The sequence below is a fragment of the Ciconia boyciana genome, chromosome 1 (assembly GCF_034638445.1).
Source record: "Ciconia boyciana chromosome 1, ASM3463844v1, whole genome shotgun sequence".
Classification (NCBI taxonomy): Eukaryota; Metazoa; Chordata; class Aves; order Ciconiiformes; family Ciconiidae; genus Ciconia; species Ciconia boyciana.
Genome location: NC_132934.1, coordinates 60,853,738 through 60,873,317, shown reverse-complemented (window position 1 = coordinate 60,873,317; position 19,580 = coordinate 60,853,738). Strand labels below are relative to the sequence as shown.

The following is a 19,580-nucleotide window of genomic DNA, read 5'->3' as shown; positions in this document are numbered from 1 at the left end:
GGAGCTGCCAGTCTCTATCCGCTTTAGTGCAGTTACTCTGCTTTTATTCACTGCGGGTAAAGGTGAGCATTGCTCTTCCAATTATGCCTCTCCTCCACAAGCTTCCCTCCGCTCTGAACCGCGGAATTATCCTCATCCTCCATTGTATTTACTGACTTCTTAGCATCTGCCGGATCCAACTGGGAGCTGCCCTGCTGGTAATCAGCATCCCCCCCGGACCCGCTCCTCCCTGGCTGACTCAGTCGGCCGCAGCACTTCGGCACAGCCCTTCCGAGCAGAGAAGCAATTGCTCTTTCTGCCCTGTCTGTCTAGAGCTCTCCCCACCAGCCCTCCTGGCAGCTGAGTCACTTCCTTCTTTAAATCTGGCCTTAAATCTTCCTTTTCTCTTCGCCCTGTGATTCACTCCCTTTGTGAAGTGCTTTGCAGAGCTCCGGCTGGAGGATGCTGAACAGAGAGATGCTCCCAGTGCAGGACGTCCTCCTTGTCTCAGAGCCACAGCAGTGAGCCCCTCTCCGAGGGCTGGTCCCTGCATCGTGGTAAATGGTGTCCCTTAGTATTAGTATTTCTCTTATCTTAGCATTTCTTTTAATGCTACATCTGACGTAGTAATAGGAGCCAGCTCCTGCCTGCAGATGAGTGCGTGTAATTTCCTTTGACATCAGCGTGTGCCTGTGGGGGCACAGCTCTACCCTTTCCCACCCCATTTGTTTAGATGCAGTAAGGGAGTCATTACAGGATCTCTGCCACTCCTCCTCGTCCCTCGTGGGACTGGATAAGGAGCACTGCTGTTAGAACTGAGCAGAAATGTGCTCAGAGAAAGGAAAGCTTCAATTTCTGCTCTATAAGCCTGGAGATCTTTTTAGTTTAACATCTACACTCCTCAAATTTTTATATTAAGATTATTTTTCTCCCATACCTGCTTATTTCCTTGGACCCTCCTATATCTAAGTGTCTCACCTTTTCCCAGTTTCATGGTGTGGAAGGGAATTGCCAACCAACAGGGTAGTTAAAAGATGTCATCATGAACTGGCCGTGTGGCACCACTGAACTTGGCTAGACCTGCTCCGGTTACCAGCAAAGAGTGGGATAGAATTTGCCAAAGCTTTTAAATCCTGCTTTCAGCTGTGACTTAGGTAGTTAAGCATTAAATCCATTTCACTATCCTTGCAGCTTAGGTGTACGAATACTCAAGTTGCTTAGGTGCTTAGGAAAGCATCCTGCAGGTGCCTTGCCCCCAGAGTCTGGGCAGAAATGGGTATGGCCAGGGACCAGACCTGGTTCTCTGAAGGTCTGGTGGCTTCCTCAGGACAGGGGTGCCCAGGCCAGTACCAGCAGTGTAAGGGCACATTAATGAAACATTTGGGATTGAATGAGGAGATTCAGGGACAGGCTGTGATGCTTCTGTCACTCTGCAAGGGAGGGTCTGTTTGCGAGACTGCTCTGCTTAGGAAATGCATGCAGGCTGTGCAGCTCTATCTGTTTGGTAGCTCTGGGTTTCTAAAACATGACCAATGGCCGTTTTCTAGAGAGCAACAAAAAGTCATTTTCCAGTACAGTAAGTTTGCAAAATGAAATGAAATCGCTATTGTAAAGGAGCTTTGTTTCTACGGAGGAGACAGGGGCTATGGAGTTTGTTGGGAAAAGACCTCTGGTCTAAGGAGAGGACTTTTCATTTTAACTGATTCCTACAGGAGACATAGCAATCAAGTAAATGAGAATTGCAGTTTCTAGCAAATACTAATCATCCTAAGCTCTGATTTTTTAATAAAGCTTTAGCAATCACTTTCTTCAGCTTCAAAACAGGCAACTCTTGAGAACAATATAACATCTCCTTTGCATACTGATCTTACCTTGCATACTAAGCTTACATTGCATATATTTGTTTTCTTTTGCTTAGAATGAAGTGATCAGCCAGCAGCTCTCTGTCATTTTCACTCATTGCTATGGACCCTACCCTATTCCAAAGCTCGTTGAAATTAAGCGCAAGCAGACCTCTCGCCTAGGTAAGCATGACTTGAAGATACTCGTTGATTCTCCAAGGAGAGCTGTGGGAAGTCTGCGCGCTGGCCAGGTGCTTGGGGGGGTATGAGTCAGAGAAAAACCTGAATTTGAAAGGCAGAACTAGCAAAAGGAAGGGCCCCAAACTTAGCCTGACCTGAAACTCCTGCTGAAATCAGGAGGGTCACCAGGTGTGTTAGAGTGGGACCGTAAATCTGCAAAGATTTGTCTGTGTTGCTAATTAGGCTGGGGCCCAGAGCCAAATGTCTGTCCCCATCTCAAACTGCCGTGGCTGGCTGTGGGTGATGCCACGGCAGCACAGCCCTCCCGGTCCAGCTGACAGAGCCTGGGGTTGCTTTAATGTCACTGAGAGAAGACCCCAGCAATTTTCCAGGACTCTTTTGCCCTTGCACAAAGGCTTTCCCTGCACAGGGAGTTGGGCATAATAGGGTATAAATAAGTGTAGGGCCCTCCGGCATCTGTTCAGCTGCAATTTGTTTTAGGTAGCAGAGCTGGGAGGCTGTGCCAGCTCCGCATGGCGGGGACGGCTGGCTGTCATCTCAGCAAAGGTCCTCACGGACTTCAAAGCTTTGAATTCCCTTCGTCTGAACTCCACGTGGCTGTCTGGGGGGCTTCTGTCTCAGGCTGTCCAAAATAGCTTTATGAGCTTTACTCATTAAAAACAATATCCTCTTACACTATTCTTTTGTCAAAACAGGAAAATGTTCTGGATGTTTGTGACCTCTTCCAAACTTAAGTTATTGGCTTTTTTTTTTCTTCTTTTGTGACTCTAGATCCCCATTTTCTCAACAACAAAGAGATGTCAGATGTTACATTTCTGGTGGAAGGAAGACCATTTTATGCACATAGAGTGTTACTATTTACTGCATCACCAAGGTAAAATATAGAAACATTTCTGGTTTTTAACAAAAATAGAATTTAATTTTGTGGTTTTGCCTTTTTTTGGGGGGTTTTTTGCTGCTGTTAAGATTCTTTGAGGGCTAATGGCCCAATCTTAGTTTTTCCTAAGCAGAACATCTCAATAGCTTGTTTCTGGTTGATCTGCAGGACGTTTAAAAAGTGCTCCCATCGCTAGATTCACACCCAGTAAATAATCCACGTTTCTGGCCATGCATCTGACTTCATTCCACTGAGGCACATTTGCATGAAGCTCATTGCTGCATCCAGCTCTTAATCATAGAGGAGTCTTAATATTTTGATTCTTAATAATAATTTATCCTGTGAGTGGCTAAAGCTTGCCTCGCATCAGTGTGTAGGCAGTCTCCAGGAAAAACAAGCTACTATCACACAATTCGTTGACAACATTTGACATTTTTAAAATGAAATTAAATAACCATGAAACATATCATACTGTATCCAAAGGCAGTATTTATAGTCTGTTCCCTGTGCTCAGAAGGCTGGACGTGGGTTACCCAGCTCAACCCAACCTTAAAGCTGCTCACAAACCTTATTCGTACACAGCTTTATAATTAAAGGTGTGCTTTTAAACAAATTTAGCTGGCCCTCCATAAGGGCTTATTTCAAGATGTGGCAAGGACAAGCCATTGAGTTTGGGTAGTTTGAGCAATGGGGGAACTGATGCTAGACATGCTGCCAACCCACAGCACACAGTAAAGAGATTTGCAGAAAGCGACTGCAGTGTCTGACCCTGCCTTCAATTAAGGAATGGGTATTTTGGTTTAGAGCATATTGGTAGAGGTACAAACACGTTCCAAACTCCAGCTTTAAACCTACTAAATTGTGTTCATAGTAGAGTTTGACACTAGTAAAAGCAAATCGGTCGTTATCCGTATTTTAATTAACAAGATGCAGTCATGATATGGAAAAGGTTACCAGCCAGCAAATGCTGGTCTTGATAGATAAGCCAAGCTTTGCACTACCGCTAGAAGGTCAGATGAATTATCAAAAAGAGGAAGTACAAGGGCAGATGTTTCTGACAGCGCATTTCTCATTTGCACCTTGGGATCAAATGGGAATATCTAGTTTTGAGAAATAGATTGCTACATATGTATATGTCTCACATGAATCTCCAATTGTTAACTTAAAAATGTGGGTTTTTCCTGAAATTTGTGTCTGAATTTCAGGTTTTGATAATCAGAGAACAGCAGCCTATCCAGTTTTCTCTCCTGCCTCTTCTTACACGATTGTGTTGAGCCTGCATATAAGCATTAAAAGTCTTAGTGTAGTTGCTTTAATGTTTTGTTCCAAAACATATTTTTTTAAAGGAGCATAATAGACATAGGCCAAAATTTATCTCCTGCAAAAAAGAAGGTGTGCAGTTTTAAAATATTGCAAGTCTTCCTAAAATAACATGTTTCCTCCAAGAAAAAAAAAAAAAAGAAAAAATTATTTTAGTTTTGTAATAGGCATCATTACAATATCTGAATTTCCTATGTACATTTTATTCTATTGTGATATTAGATGTATTTTTCCAAAATTTCAAATTGAAATCTCCTAAAAGAAGGCTTCTTCGTTTTGGTTTGAACTTTATTTTATGTCAGTGTCTAAATCTTGATGCTTTTCGGTGAGAAATCCATTCATTTCAGTGTACTGTTTTTGCAAGAGCTGATGCTGTCCTTCCAGTTTGCCGTACTTTTTCACAGAGATAATTGGGCTGGTATTTCAATCTTGCTCCTTTTTACTTAGGTTTAAAGCATTGCTGTCTAGCAAGCCCTCATCTGATAGTACTTGTATTGAGATCAACTATGTGAAGTACCCCATCTTTCAGGTAAAGTCAGTTCTCACATTGAATTTGAATGGAACATGTAATAGGAACATCGTACATGCCCTGTCTAAATTAGTACGTATGTATTTGATAAACACGTAGCTCAGAGTAGTGGTTTCATGAGCACAGGCTTCCATTCATACACTAAGCTGCAGAGTGCTATTGATTGCAAATGTCGTGCCCGACCAGATACAATAGCAAGCATTTCACTTATACGGGCTATGCAGACAAAGCAGTGCATGTCAAGGTAAAGCACTTGGTTCTTTTTTCTCTTGTTGGCTCTTTCTGTGTTTAATGGACAGGCTTGGAAGAGACACAGTTCGTTCCCTTCCTTAGCAGTATTGTTCAATCAGTTTTTTGTCATGAAAATACAGAGCTTGCTTTCTGTATCTGTAGCATATACCTGTATTTGCTTCCCTTTATTTGAGTCAGAGCTCAGACAGTTCCATGTATCAAGTGTTGCCGCTGCAGATAATTCCCAGCTGCCTACAATAACTTTAGGCTTGCTGGAAGCTCACTGCAGAGGGATCTTAGCTGGCTCGTATTACAGTGCAAAGCCTCCCCCACTCTTTTTCATCATCCATGCATGGCCACACACAGCTGGGTGAAGGTGGGGGTGCCATTGCCAGGGAAGGAATGAGGGAATAACCATTATATATGCTATATTTTCCTGAATCAATAATGTACTGAACATACTGGGAAATACGTGGAAAATTCAGAATTAATTAATCAGCTTCCTGCAAACTGTTTAGAGCTCACCAGAAAGTCCAGGCAATGTGGCTGGTGAGGGTTGAGACGTTAGACTGCCTGTGAGAAGGAAACATTGAACTGTGCAGAGAGGGAGAGAGTAACCAAATATATCTTGAAATCAGGAGGTTTGGGCCAGTTTTATCTACAAATTCTTGGTGGTGTTGCCTGCAATCTTTACATCACCCCCTGTTCCCTGATGTCTTGGATTGCTTTTTATAAACACTCCCTTTGTTTTATTACAGCTGGTTATGCAGTATCTTTATTATGGAGGTGCAGAGTCACTCCTGATTAAAAATAATGAAATTATGGAGGTAAGAGACATTTATCTTAATTGCAGTGGGAGCAATGCTAAGTGATCTGTGTACCATGCACCCAAGGGCACGTGGCCGTTGGGCAAGACATGAGCACTCCTGTAAGAGCCAGCAGTGCCTCACCTGGAGTGCCCAGGCTGTCCGCAGTCCTGCGGGAGACACTCAGTCTCCTCTGCCGGTCGCCTGTTACGGTAACTTTTGCCAGTATGAAGTTGACTGTCAGAGAAGAAAGAGTAGAAAAATTAGGAGCATCAAGCAAAAAAAGTATCTGAAATAAAAATATCCAGTTAGATGCTTTGAGAGGCTCTTTCAAGAAAATGCAAAGCTGGTGTTACCAAAACCTGGAAGCAACTCCTGGCAGCAGATAGTATACCCTCCTCTCTCTCTCTCAGCCTGATAGGTGAGGTGCTCTGCTCCAGCTGGGCTGATCAGCTTCTCTCTGCCACACTCTTACTTTTGGTTTATTAGCTCAGGCTATCCAGACCTATCTCAGCAGCATAAAAGCATCCAGTTTGGTTCCTCACTCGGGGAAATTCTTGGGCATTTACCTGGCTTTAACAATGGGAGAAATCCCAGTGGGGTCACAGTTCAGTTCCATTTCAAGCAAGTGACTGTCAGATTTTCTGAATGAAACCTTAAGCTGCTCCCTGAGATAGAGACCTCTTTGCCCCTTTCTTACTGGATGTAAAACATCCAGTGCTGTTGTGCCCATTTGCAAAAGCCAAACCAAGCCAACTGGAGCTCACTGAGCCTTAAGTGTAGCCACGCATCCACAACCTGTATGGATGTTAAGTCATCCTCTTCCAAATACCGCGTGCTGTCATTGCCAGCTATGATCAGCCTAACGACTCCAACTATATAGAACTAAGAGATACTTGAGCAAATTCTTGATAGTCATTCAGGGAGTTTTCCTGTTGACAATCACCAAATTATGGCAGCCAAAAAGAATACAGGACAGTAAATACTAAAATCAGAGCTACTTAAACAGCTGGTAATCATCAGTGTACAGATTGTAGTCTGCCACCATGATGTTTTATTGTTGCCTACATTAGTCTGTCCCTATGACACGACTGTCTGGGGTATCCATGCGAGGCTTGGCTTTTACCAAAGTACTGCTAACCAGAAACTGGGAGCGACTCTTCTTTGGGGTATGAGTGGCCAGGGTGTATCAATTCTGATGGGTACAGGGACAACTGTACCACCCCTGCTGGCAGCCAGAGGATGGAACTAGTCAGGACTGAAATTATCCCTCTCCAATGCAGGCAGTGGATTTTTAGCTAAGCATACCCACACTGGCTTTCTGAGCTGTATAGGAAGAGGTCACTGATTCTCTATTTCACTTGTAGTTTTGAAAGCAGCTCCTGAATTTCTAACCCTTTCTGAAAAAAGGAGTCTCAGACTAGGCAGTGCAACGGCTTTACTTTGTAGACATGCGTGTGTTATCACCTAGGCTGTTAAAAAGCTTGTGCTGCAGTTCAGCTGGCTGCTTGCTCTACTTTTGTGACATCTCAAAACTTCTGTGACTCAAGAATGTATGACTGATTGATTGATCTGTTGATAACAGATCTGGCCACAGTTCCTCACAGTTTAAAGTAATTACAAACCAGCACGTGACTGCTTGAGCCACAGAGGCAGCTGGAATAGGATTTGGCTTTATCTTTCAAAACTGCATTTAGCAACTTGCCTTATTACAAATATGATAACAAGAAGCACCAGAAATACTCCACAGAAATCTTTGCTGCAATTCATAATTGGGGCCAGCTGGCTGCTATCACATCAGCACTGCAGATTTCCAGCACTTGGATTTATTTATGGGATTAAAGCAGAGCTTGAGCAGACTGCATAGGAGAAGTCAAAATAATGTCATGGAAGTTTCAGGGTTTTGCTCCCCAGTGCTCCTACCTATCGGCATGAGAGCCTTTTGGGGATTCACGGGATAGCTTTTTGTCATGCAGTCCTAGATTCTAAGGGCCGTATAAATGCCTAAACACCTGAACACCTTGGCCTAAGAGACCTGGCTGGGTTAGAGCAAGGTGTCAAGCATTGAAGAACCCCAACATGCTTCCTAAGCCAGAGCAGAGAGCCAGAGGCGATTACCTACCATGGAAAGACAGAAAATGAAATTCCTTTTCCCATCTGTAAAAGGACAGAAAGGGTGCAATAGGGGAAATCTTAGCACTACTGAAATCAGTCGGAGAACTCAAAATTTAAGCCATTTTCACCCCACAGGCTTCAGGTCATGCCCACAGTATACAGTGGCGTGCAGAGATCCCCAAGGCAGCGGCAGTCCAGGTAGCATATCCATGGGGTGGATACAGCACCAAAGAGGGAGGTCAGCTTGAGTCCTGATGGCAGGAGAGCTGTGGTAGTGCAGCGATAAGACACATGACACTACCGTGAGTGTTAACTAGGCAGTGCCTCGCACCAAGCTGGTTCCCACCTTTGCACTGTATCTCAGCCAGACAGGGTTTCAGTGCCTGTGGCCTCGGCATGACCTTACTGCTGCTCGCAAGCTAGAGCCAGGAGCATATAGAGATCTGACTCCATTTCCTTGAGCCTGCTGAGGTGACAGATTGGAGGTTTATTGCCTCTCTAGATTTTTAAGACTGCCCAGCGTGGTTATCATCATCTGGTTTGAATTCCTCTATACTCTTGGTCCTGGCCCTTCTGCTGACATCCCCACATCCAGCCCAGGTGCTCTGTTTCAGCCAGCGCTTGGGGAACGGTTGAACCAGAACCTTTTTTCCTGGAATGTAATTGCAGATCCCTCCTTGCAGAGTCATGTTCGCAAAGTGATTAAAGACTCTCCAAGCTGCCATTTCCCTTTTCTCTCTCTCACACCACACCCCCCATCACAAAGTCGTGGACCTGAGCAGCCTGTGGTGGTCTCTCCATGTACAGCTTCTCACAGGGGGATCTAAGGGGACTGCAAAGGGTTGAAGCAACCAGGCAGCCTTCTCATTCAGACTGTTCGTCAGTACTTTCATGCTAACTGAAGCAGGGGCAAAGAAAAAAAATATAATGAAACAGTAAAGAAGCAAGCTCTGATTCTGTATCATTCAGCAGTTTTGACTATTTTTTCCTTGCCTTTTTTTTTTTTTAGCTTCTCTCTGCTGCTAAATTTTTCCAGCTTGAAGCTTTACAACGACACTGTGAGATCATTTGCGCAAAAAGCATTAATACAGAAAACTGCGTGGATATTTATAATCATGCCAAGGTAAAAATAGCCACATACGCTTGCATGTTATGTGTCTGTCGTCATACTCGTAGGTCAGCTTTGTGATAAGTAGTGATAGTTTGGTATTTATTTAAGATTTGCTATTTAGTTGGACTGAGTGGTTAATATGTAACTAGTATAGTGACAGTCCTAAATCATGTAGTGTAAGAGCATCCGTAGCTCAACCCCTTCTCTAAGTGCTTCAGACTCAGTTTGAGTGTACCACCGTGTGGCAGACGTATCACTTCTCATGGCAACCCAAACTGCTGAGTTATTCAACAGGAATCACCTATCTGAATAAGACACCTCTCTTTCACCTTCCAAGCTGCATTTTCCCTTTACAATTTTGTGTTTCCTCCTGCCTGAAGCCCACTGGGGTGATATACTCAATGCTGGTGACAGCTTGTCAATATATAAAAATGCCGCGTTGTGAAAGTGCAACGTCTCTGAGCCGTGCAAGGATGGTAATGAGAATTTTATATCTTGGAGAGGAGAGATTCGCAGCTTCTTATTGGAATCAAATTATTTACTTAGCTTGTGAGGGGGCCTAAGTTATGAGGCATAAAAGCATGGCATTTTTTGGCATAGAAAACCTATTTTCGCTCATTGATGGAGGTGGTTGCCACATTGATTAGATTCAGTTTTTCTCCTCCTCTTGGGTGCTTAGTAGTTAGACTTTCACTTGGAAGATGGAAATGATATACAAATAGTTGCAATGAAATATTTTTAAAGCATTCCTTAGATGTTTTTTTTATAACTTACATGGTTTATATGAAGGATAAAATGGTGCAGCGTGACATGGAGGTTTGATTGAACAGAGTAATCCTGCAGATTGCTCCAAACCCCTGCAGATCTGACCTCCATTCCCATCATCAGGTATTTCCTACAGAGAGTGGTAATGTTAGGTCTTGATGTACAGATAACGTGCAATCAGTGTTTGAAATAGCGTAAAGTTCCACCTATAAAATGAATAAGAAATGAGGTATATCTGCAGGTCTATTTATTGTAATAGGAAAAAAAATCATCAGTGAAGGAATCTTTTGAAAAATATTTGATTTATCTTCTAGCTCATGTGGGAACTTCTCAATTTGTATTACTGTTACTAAAAGTAAAATGAATAATTTTGTTTTAAAATCACATGTTTACTTCGAATTGTGAAATGTGGCTGCTATTTACATCCTGTTTGAAGAACATTCTTACACCGAGCTTTAGACCTGTCTGAGGAACTTGTACACTGCCAATGCTGGGACTGAACAAACCCGGTGGCTAAATCCAGCTCCTTGTTTGCCTGCAAGGGCCCCAGCCTACAAGTTTTCTGTGCCTGCATCTTCTAGTGGAGTCAGTGGAAACGGTGTACTTCAGAGGCCAGGGTCACGTTTGCACAGATGTGGGTAGCGCATCGCAGAGATAACAAAGCTATCTGTGAATGAAATCTTGACTTCTGGAATTAGTTAAGGCACATAACACTAGAGCTCTGCATGGGCTAATTTACCCTGCTTCCAGTAAATTACCAGGGCTAAGTTTCATACTGCTATAGCTAGAAGGTTTCCAGGACATGAACCAGCACATTTGAAGCTGGTTCAGATACCTCTCTATTACGCTGTCTGCAGAGCAGAGAAGACACTCCATCTTTTTGCTCCTGGTCTGTGTGATGTGCAGGTGATTAATATGAGCACAGATCATTCTGTCCAGAGTGCTCCCATCACACAGCAGCTTCCTTTGTTTGTTATGTGAATACGAGATAATGGTATGTGGCAGAAGAGGCCAGATGGTCCTGATGAGCCAGGGGAGCTCACAGGCAGTTCGAGTGCAGCTTGCCAGCCAACTGTCTGCCTTTCCATGTTGCTCTCTGAAGTGTGGAAGAAGCTCATGTTAGCCTGCAGTGAGGATGAGAATAGGATGATCAGGCACTGAAGCCAGGAACCACCACATCAGCCAGGAGCAGGTTTTGAGTAACTTGCTCCTGTTGTAGGTACCATTTCTAGTCCTTGCTACTTTTCAAGCTCAGCTGCACCTGCAGGAACTCAGGCGATGCTGAGACCTGCTTTTCCAGATGGGGATGTGCAAGCATGTTGGCCCAGAGACACACGGAGCAGAGTCTTTGTCATCATGATTGAGAGAAAGATATGATTTGGTGGAAGCATAGCATGAAGTGAGCAGAGATTTGGAAAGCTATCTGTGGTGGGGGCCTAGGTTGTAGAACAGTGTTTAGCAGGGTGGTGACCTGTGTAAAATTAGCTGTAGGAACAAGAGATTGAGACCTTGTGTTAAAGAGGTGAAGTACTGGTAGGAAGGTGAGACAATGTGGATTTGGTCACATTTACGATTTAGAAGCTGAATTGAGAGTATTGAAATCATCTGTGGCATCCCTATGGGCTTTCCATTCTTAAAATTGCAACATCTACAAAGGCAGTCATTTGATTAGTATCACTTTAAGGGTCACATTTGTCAAAGCCTTTGTCACTGTTCTTTACTTCCAGAAAGAAATGCAGTAACTGGGAAAATTGCATTTATAATTGTGTTTGATTAGTTACCACTAGATACCAGTTGTGTTTTACATGAATGCCTCCAAACTCCCAACAAAATCATTTGGAGTTTCAAATACATGCCTAAAACACTCAGCACTTGCACAGATTGCAATCTGGGCCTCAGAACAAATCTGAAAAAGAAAAGAAAAGCACATTATTTCCTCAATGTTGTGAATATATTGAAATAATTAATAGGGATTAATGGTGTTTCAGAGAATAATACAGATTCACACATGCTCTCACATCCAGGTGCAAAATAATGCAATCATAATTTGATGAAAACCTGCATGGTTTGAAATCAAGTTAAATTAATTCATTTTCCTTGGGAAGACAGATCCTACCTAGCCCTAATCTGTTTTGGTTTCTTTCTAAATTTATTTATTTATTTAGCAATTTCCATTCTTAGTTCCAAATGTGAAGTTAAGGTGGTGGTGGGTAGTTGTTCCAGTCTGGACCCAAAGATATACAATGTCCCAGCAGTTCTGGCCCTTCAGGCTGCACCTCACAGCCGAAGGTTCCTGCTTTACTCAGAGCTCGGACCCAGCAGGAGCTTACCTGGGCAGGAGGATGGGCTGAACACTGCTCTCTACGCTTGCATGGCTTATAATTACACCTATAGTGGAATATCATGGCTATACTCCTTGTATGACCACAGGATCTAGCTCTAGTGGGTGACCACTAGTACAGGTCACCCATCAAATGACCAGTATGGATCATTTAAGGTTTGCTCACACAGTTAAGGTTTTCTCACACATTAGAGTATCCCTGCCTGTTACTCAGACGTGGTTCAGCATAAGGGGATACTGACAGCCCCAAACCACATGCTCTGCAAACCTCCATTTCTCTTCCAAAGATTCCTTGAAGCATGAAACTTTGCATGGCAGGCCATTTGTCCCATCCTTGCTAAGGATGGTGTTCATTAAACTGGGTCTGTAGTAAATTGTCCCAAACCTATAGTTTTAGGGTGTAACTTCTAGCATGAAATCATGGGTATGGTAAAACTCCCACTAATTTTCAAGGGAGCAAAGCTTCAGCCCTGAAGTTTGTTTCCTTGACAGCCATGGCCTTATAACATGGAATTGTGACCAGAATCATCAGTGTAAAATACTGTTTGATTAACTCCTTCCCCTCCCACACATATATCTATCAGTGTTACTATGCCTGTCTGAAAGGCTTAGTTTGTGTATTTGTTTGTGTGCAGCTCTTACGCACTGTATTTGTTGAGCGGGTTTTATCAGAATGGTTATCTTTCTCTAATTTCACTTCTTATAGTTTCTCGGAGTCACAGAACTATCTTCCTATTGCGAAGGCTACTTTCTAAAAAATATGATGGTCCTCATTGAAAATGAAGCTTTCAAACAGCTGTTGTATGACAAGAACGGAGAAACGTCTGGTCAAAATGTACTACAGGACTTACAGAGGACGTTGGCCACAAGGATTCAGTCAATTCATTTGTCTTCTTCAAAGGGCTCCATTGTATAAAGCTGAGGAAGATGGTAACCCTCTAATAAAGACCCTGCAAGTTAAGTCTGCTGTTAAACCCGTTGCAGTTGCTTACACGACTACAAAACCAAAATATTAAAAAATTCTACTTCACATCCAAATAGTTCTGTGTTGGCCAAAGGTGCTGCGCTGGGGCTGTGGCCCCGTTTGGATAAGGGAATACAGAAAACAAAGCTCCTCTGTGCTTTTGACCAAACAGGGTACAAGAGTATCCAGTGAATCGCTGTTGTACTCAAATTCTGAACACACACGCGTGGTTGTGGAGCTGGATGCCAACAAAAGCCAGAACTCAGATCAGTGAACAGCAGAAGCCCCTGCCTGAGCGGTGGCGCTGGGGAACACCCGAATTGACCGATTAATCATTTAAGGTGGATTTGTTCCAGTGTTACACATTTAAGAACTATATCTATCCTGGAGTCCATTATCTCGTGCATTTAAGAAATGTAAGAACTGTTATTGCTGTCGAGCAAAGATCAACTGTATTAGAGAGTGGGTAAGGCTGTTACAGCTGAGGAAGTATACTGGCAGATTTTTAGGGGTGGGAACTTTTTAAATTGTTCATAAAAAAACAACGGGGTGGCCTTGTAGTTTAAAAACTATTTCTTAAGCTTAAAATTTCATTTTCGACAGAGCTGTGTTTGAGAATCTATGTAACATGTTTTGTTTTTTTAAATGGTAAAATGTACATTGTGTAAACATACATATGACCAAGTTTTGCTTGTATTCTTTCCTAGGGTAGTTTAATCTTGCCTAACAGGCTATGGTTACACCAACGAGGTACATTACCCAGACTATCTCTAATACAGTAGTTGGGGGGGGGCGGGCAGGAGAACTGCATGCTACTCGTGATTTGGGGTTAAAAACAATGACAAACTCAACATGCATTTGCATGGTAACTGTACCTGTGAAATGTTACGTTCATGCTTCGTTTCGCCAAGACAAATGCAATGTTACTTCTTGTCAAACTTAATTTGTGAAATTAGCATATTTTTTTATTTGGTGCAATTGGTTGTGATATGATACCCCCAGAGACCCTTCTCGAGATGCTGATTTCTGTTTGTTACAGTGAAGGGATAATAACAGTTCTTCAGTAATGTGTTGATACTTTGCTACTGGCCAGAGATTGTGTCCGAGTTAGACTTTTTTAAATTATAATTAAATATGTACTATAGAATGATTTCTCACTGTATCCTGAGAATGTATAGGTTATCTACAATGCAGGGTTTGGGTGGGGTGGGATGTGGGGTGTGATTTAATGTCAAAGCTTCATTTATTTTGCAGCTTATTGTTAGCAAGACAAATCTGCTACGTGCTACAACATTCCTGATGCTCTGTCTCTGACAACCACAGCAAGAAGTAGGGAAAGATGTTGCCTCCTCCATGGCAAAGTGACATTAATATATTTATTTTATAGCATGCCGTTCAGAAACTGTGCCCAGTTCATAGACTTTAGAAGTTTTATTTTGACAGTGCATGTTAACCTCTTGTTCTTTTGTTGAAGTATCTACGTCGGATGCTCTTCCATGTTGATAGCTTTTGGCATGCTCAGAGAACACAGTTTTGGCTTTAGCTATCAACACGGTAGGAAGCTGTTTTATGACTCTGAGGTGTAAATCCTCCTGTGTGCTTGGTCTTTTAAAGCCTCTACAGTTTCTGCAACAAATTACAAAATGTCTAAATTGCCACTAATGTCGCAGAGACACAGCAGGTCAGTCAATTAGACTTTTTTTGTTCTGCATAGTAGATGTTCATACAAGATGTTGTCTGGAACATTTAGGTAATGGCAACTTCTGTGTGAATGTTGCAATCTTAGAGAAGCGAGACCATGGTTGATGCAACAGCAACACGCAGGGGTGCTTGTTGTTGTTTGGTGTGCCTCCTCATCCATGGAAACCCATCCTTCCATGCCAATGATAACTAGATAGGAGAAGACCTCACCCCACAGCTTCATGGTTTAAAATAGTGAAGTTTTTCAGACAATAATCATGATGTTAAAATTCTTCCCTTGGGTACATGCGTAGTGCCCATCGAAGTCATCAGGAGTTGCATACGCATATATCCATAGGCAAAATAGCTTTTTCCGTGAAACATGCCCACAGGTATACCTGTGGATAGGCAGCCTGGTGTCTAATGCTATAATGATAGCCACAAGTGTTATGCCCCTGTTTCTAGCTCAGATACAAACTGTGCTTTGGTAAGGGGATGTAGAGTCCTGTGTGCACAGGCTGCCCCTGCAAGGTGATGTCTTTTGAGCGTTTGTAGGAATGTGCCTGGGACTCGTTAGGAAGGAAACACTGATAACTCTGTGCTAGTCGTTCTTCTGATGAGTTGCAAGTACCTGTGGTAACATTTAATGGTTTTCTTTCAGAGATAAAGGGCTTAATATGTCCTTTGGTGGCTATACGTGAACTGAGTGGTCACCGTGTTTGGGCACTCAAAGGCAAGCCAAAGGCTCTAGCCACAGAGTGCAGCTGCCTCCAAACACAATGCTGCGCAAGTCTGCCAGCAGAGCTGCATCGGCCCACGCATTTGTGTGTCCTGTTGCTCCTTCGGGGGCTTGCGAATCTGGATGGCTGAGCACGACAGAAAGCGTGGCACCCGCTGCTGCCACGAGATCTGCTTTGCTGGTGTCTAGCAACAGGTAGGAGAGAACAAGCCCCAAGAAGCTATCGTTCAAAGCTGTTACAGGAAGGGATTGCGGCTATTGATTTATAAGGGAGTAACTTTTGCCCTTCAAAACACTGGTAATCCCAAAGTCATAGATGTATAGCTGAAAGGAACCTTAAAAAAAAGAATCATGACTTTCAAATTTTTTTCGACCTGTGACCCCCATCGCTTTTGCCAGCAGAAGCGCCCAACCCCTGTGTAACCCTGGCATTCATTTCTCCTGGAAGTAGTCAGCAGAGCTTTGTGGATGCACAGACCAGTTTGAAAACTGCCATTTTAGTCCACCTCTCCTGCTGTGAGGCTTGGTGAGGTCTAGCTGAACCACACCAGACAATGTGCAGCTTGCAGGGTCTTGAAACGTCCAGTGACGGGGATCCATGATCTTCACCACCCTCGGAAATGGAAAGTTTTCTTAAGAGACTATTTGGAATTCCTTTACTGCAAATCGAGCCACTTTTCCTTCAAGCCTTGACTGACCGGAAGAACAGATGATCTTACAAGACCTTCTTACAAGATTATTCTGTGTATGAGAGGAATTATCCTACTTTCCTCACTAGTATAGTCTTTCCTCGTTCCTTTGCTAGTATTTTCTAGGTCTCTGATTTTTGCTATCATTCCCTTCATGACTCCCCAGTTTCCCCAAAATGCAGTACTCCAGCAGGGGTTTTATACAGTAACAAGCAAAGCAGAGTAACTGTCTCCTGTGGTTTATGTAAAGCATATCAGAAAATATATCCTGGAATATTCTCTACAAGAACATCCCATGGCAAGACTTTGATCTAGTCTGTCTTCTGTTATAATTCCTGGGTGATTCACTGCTGCTTTCCCAGGAGTTCCCGTTTTTATTTGTGCATTTGTTTACTACATTTTCCAAAGTATAACACTTTCAACTTGTCTGTATTAAATTTGTTCTGCTTTAATTGGGGCAATTTCCCCACTTCATCAAGATCAATTGCAATTCTGATCCTGTCTTCTAGTCTGTTTCATAATCTCCAAGCTTTATTATACATGGCTTCATGCATGGATTCTTCATTCCATTAATCTGGGGCTGGGGGGGAAGGGCTCTGTTGTCAATTTAATCTAAAAAGCAGTGTGAGTTTCAGTGGGTGCCCATGAATACTATCCCTATCAGATAAGGCTCTTTCCAGCAGAGCATTTTATTAACATTTTTTAGAGACATGGTGTTATCATCTTAGAAAATAAAAAACCTTCTGCTTCTTTAGTCTTTGTATGAGTTGCAATAATTTACAAATTTTGAGGGAAAATACTGCTTCCAGTCTAGGTGAAATGGAAAAAAATACAATATCCTTAGAAAAAGTTGGGATTTTTTTTTTAATTTCTTTTTTTTTTTTTTTAAATCATTACTTTCCAGCCTGTAATGAGTGAAGGGCTGTTTTGGTTCCTTTCCATCTGTCATTTTTATACTAATCCACTGCTGTAATATTTGAGAACTTACAGGCATCCTGCCCCTGCCTCACTGCAGATCTTTTCTTCTGCCTCTCTGCAAAGTCCTCCCTTAGTTTCCAGAATTTCCTCACATTTCCACTTCGTCTCACATGCTGCCAGTTTCCATACTTCCCAGTTTTTTTACTCTAGAGCCCATTGGATCCCTTCCCAAGCCCAGAAAGGGTTTGTGTGTTCTCCTGAATGGGCAATGTTCCAATAATTGGCTTGAGAGCTGGGAAGAGAAAAGGATGGGGAATGTAGGAGGGCAAAGGTTTTGGACATCAGAGAGGAAGGCTAGTATTCCTTTCACGACAAATTTCAGCACTGTCTGCTTGTTTCTCAGATTTTCCCCTGATCTATTCCTTATGCCTGCTGTCCTCTAAACACAGCTGGAGGCCAGATGCTCTCCGTTCTGGAAAAGGGCCAGCTTTATAACTGCTAAGACTTCTTTTCCCCAGCTAAAACTTTTGCCTGCTTGGTCTCAGCTTCAGAGTAGATTTGTGCAAATGTCTATTAAAGACAGAGGAAACATCTTTAAAGAGGTGTGAAGGCTTAGTAGCCAGGCTCTTATTGGCACTAATGAGAGCTGCCTGCTGAATCCTCCACATGCTGATTTTGACACCGAGCCTTTTTGTATTGACTACGCACTGGCCACTGGCTTCATACCAAACGTTGCACAAGCCCTGGATGGGCTGCAGTGTGTGGTGTGCTGCGGGCTTTTGGAAATTCTAGTTTTGTTTCAGAGCATAGCATGATGTGCTTCTCTCTGGAAGATTAAAAGAAAAAGGGAAATCCTCAGTTTGTACTGAAATAAACTGCCCTGAGGTGGTGTGGTGAGAAAAAAGAAAGGGCATCTCTTCTTCCCTCCCCATACCTGTCCAAAATCAGAAGAGAATTATGTTACACCGTGCAATGCAACTAGGTCTGTGGGACTCCGGTATGCAGGACCCTGTTTAAATGGGGTTTTTTATGTTCAAGAAAAATACAGGTGGTGTTAAAGTTCACACATCCACATACTCAAGGCAAGGCTCAGGCCATCCTAGAGAAAAAGCCATTCCTAGTACTGCTGTCTATGGGTTAAATCCTAGGAGAAGCTGAGAACCTGCAGAACTTGTCAAAGTTGGTTGCAGGTATTCAGTGTCCCTCAGGACCTGGCTCTGTCTTTAAAATATTGCTGAAAGATGACATCCTGAAGCCTGCATTCACTAAAGCTGCCTCTGAAGTCAGTGGATGATTTTTTTTTTTTTGATGAGCGAGTTATCTAAAGTCAAAGACTTCAAGTTAGTTTGTTTGACAAGGTGTCTTTCATGTGAGGCTCTGCAAGTGCTTTACAGAAATGAAGGTCCTGATGTTGCTTTCATCCCCTGGCCCAGAGATGCTGAAATATATAAGCATTAAAAAAGCTGCTTAGGATTTGTCCTAATGTTTAATAAACTAGCTTGCAGAAAGTTAGCCTTGAAATAGCACTCAAATAATATCTGAAACCCCATAGATGAGAACATCACTAATTTTAGATGTCCGCCTATAAGCACATTTATATCTCTAACTCACAGCACTTCCAGTCACATCTTCCATACATTTATAACAAAATTAATGTTTTGTTATTTTTTAACTTGCTATTTATTTTGAGGTAAGGCCCATTATCTTCAGTGGGTGAAAACTCAGGCTGCCCTCTCTAACCAGATTATCACATTTCGGTAGAATTGCACCTGACCTACCATTTATAACTGGCCTCCAAGGGCAAAAATAGCAAAGGAGACTCTTCAGCTGTGAGTCAATGATCCATGAGTTCAATGAGACCGCTGCTGAAAACATTACGAATGCAGTGCCCAAAGCAGAAGGAAAATACGGAAACCCGCGGAAGCTAATGGGCATCTGTCAGCTGCCTTCAGTGAGCCTAAGAACTGGGGAAGGAAGCTCAGTGTGGACAGGAGGGGGGTATTCAATTTCTTTTTCTTGCCATTAAATTGTCATTCTTTCAGCTTGGTTCGAGGCTTCTTGCATGGAACAGCCATGGATGGCCTAGTGTGTATGTATCTTGGGCGCATGCAGAGGGTTGAAATGTGGTATCTCATGTTCTCCTCAAGTTAGTGTAGTCTCGGCAGATTATGCTTTTTGTGCTTTGCTTGGACTGCTTGTCACTAAAATGCCCAGGAGACACAGCAGCAACTTACTAGAGAGGTTGCATTGGCTAGATAGGTTAAATTCTACAAACATCTTGCAGTTTGTAAGCTATGCTGTTTAGCTGTCTAAAAAATCTCTCCACCTGATTGTACATGATGTACCAGAACAGCAATTTTGGTGTTTGTTTTCCTTTGGAGAGGCATTTTTCATCATCCTTTGGGCTTACAGTTTTGCTCTTTTTTTTTTTTTCTTTTACCCCGTAGAGGTGATGACACTGTGTGAACTGGCAT

At 42.7% G+C, this 19,580-nt stretch overlaps 1 protein-coding gene across 2 annotated transcripts in view; it reads left to right on the top strand.

Moving 5' to 3' along the window:
• ABTB3 (ankyrin repeat and BTB domain containing 3) overlaps window positions 1–14,170 on the top strand; it is a 182,389-nt gene extending 168,219 nt beyond the window's left edge. For both annotated transcript variants that reach the window (XM_072849335.1, XM_072849269.1), the window contains 6 exons: window positions 1,898–2,003; window positions 2,793–2,895; window positions 4,666–4,747; window positions 5,737–5,805; window positions 8,909–9,022; window positions 12,823–14,170. In XM_072849335.1, the coding sequence (XP_072705436.1) occupies window positions 1,898–2,003; window positions 2,793–2,895; window positions 4,666–4,747; window positions 5,737–5,805; window positions 8,909–9,022; window positions 12,823–13,032 (684 nt within the window). In that variant the 3' untranslated portion in view covers window positions 13,033–14,170. The remainder of the gene's footprint in view (window positions 1–1,897; window positions 2,004–2,792; window positions 2,896–4,665; window positions 4,748–5,736; window positions 5,806–8,908; window positions 9,023–12,822) is intronic.
• Window positions 14,171–19,580: the final 5,410 nt, after the last annotated feature.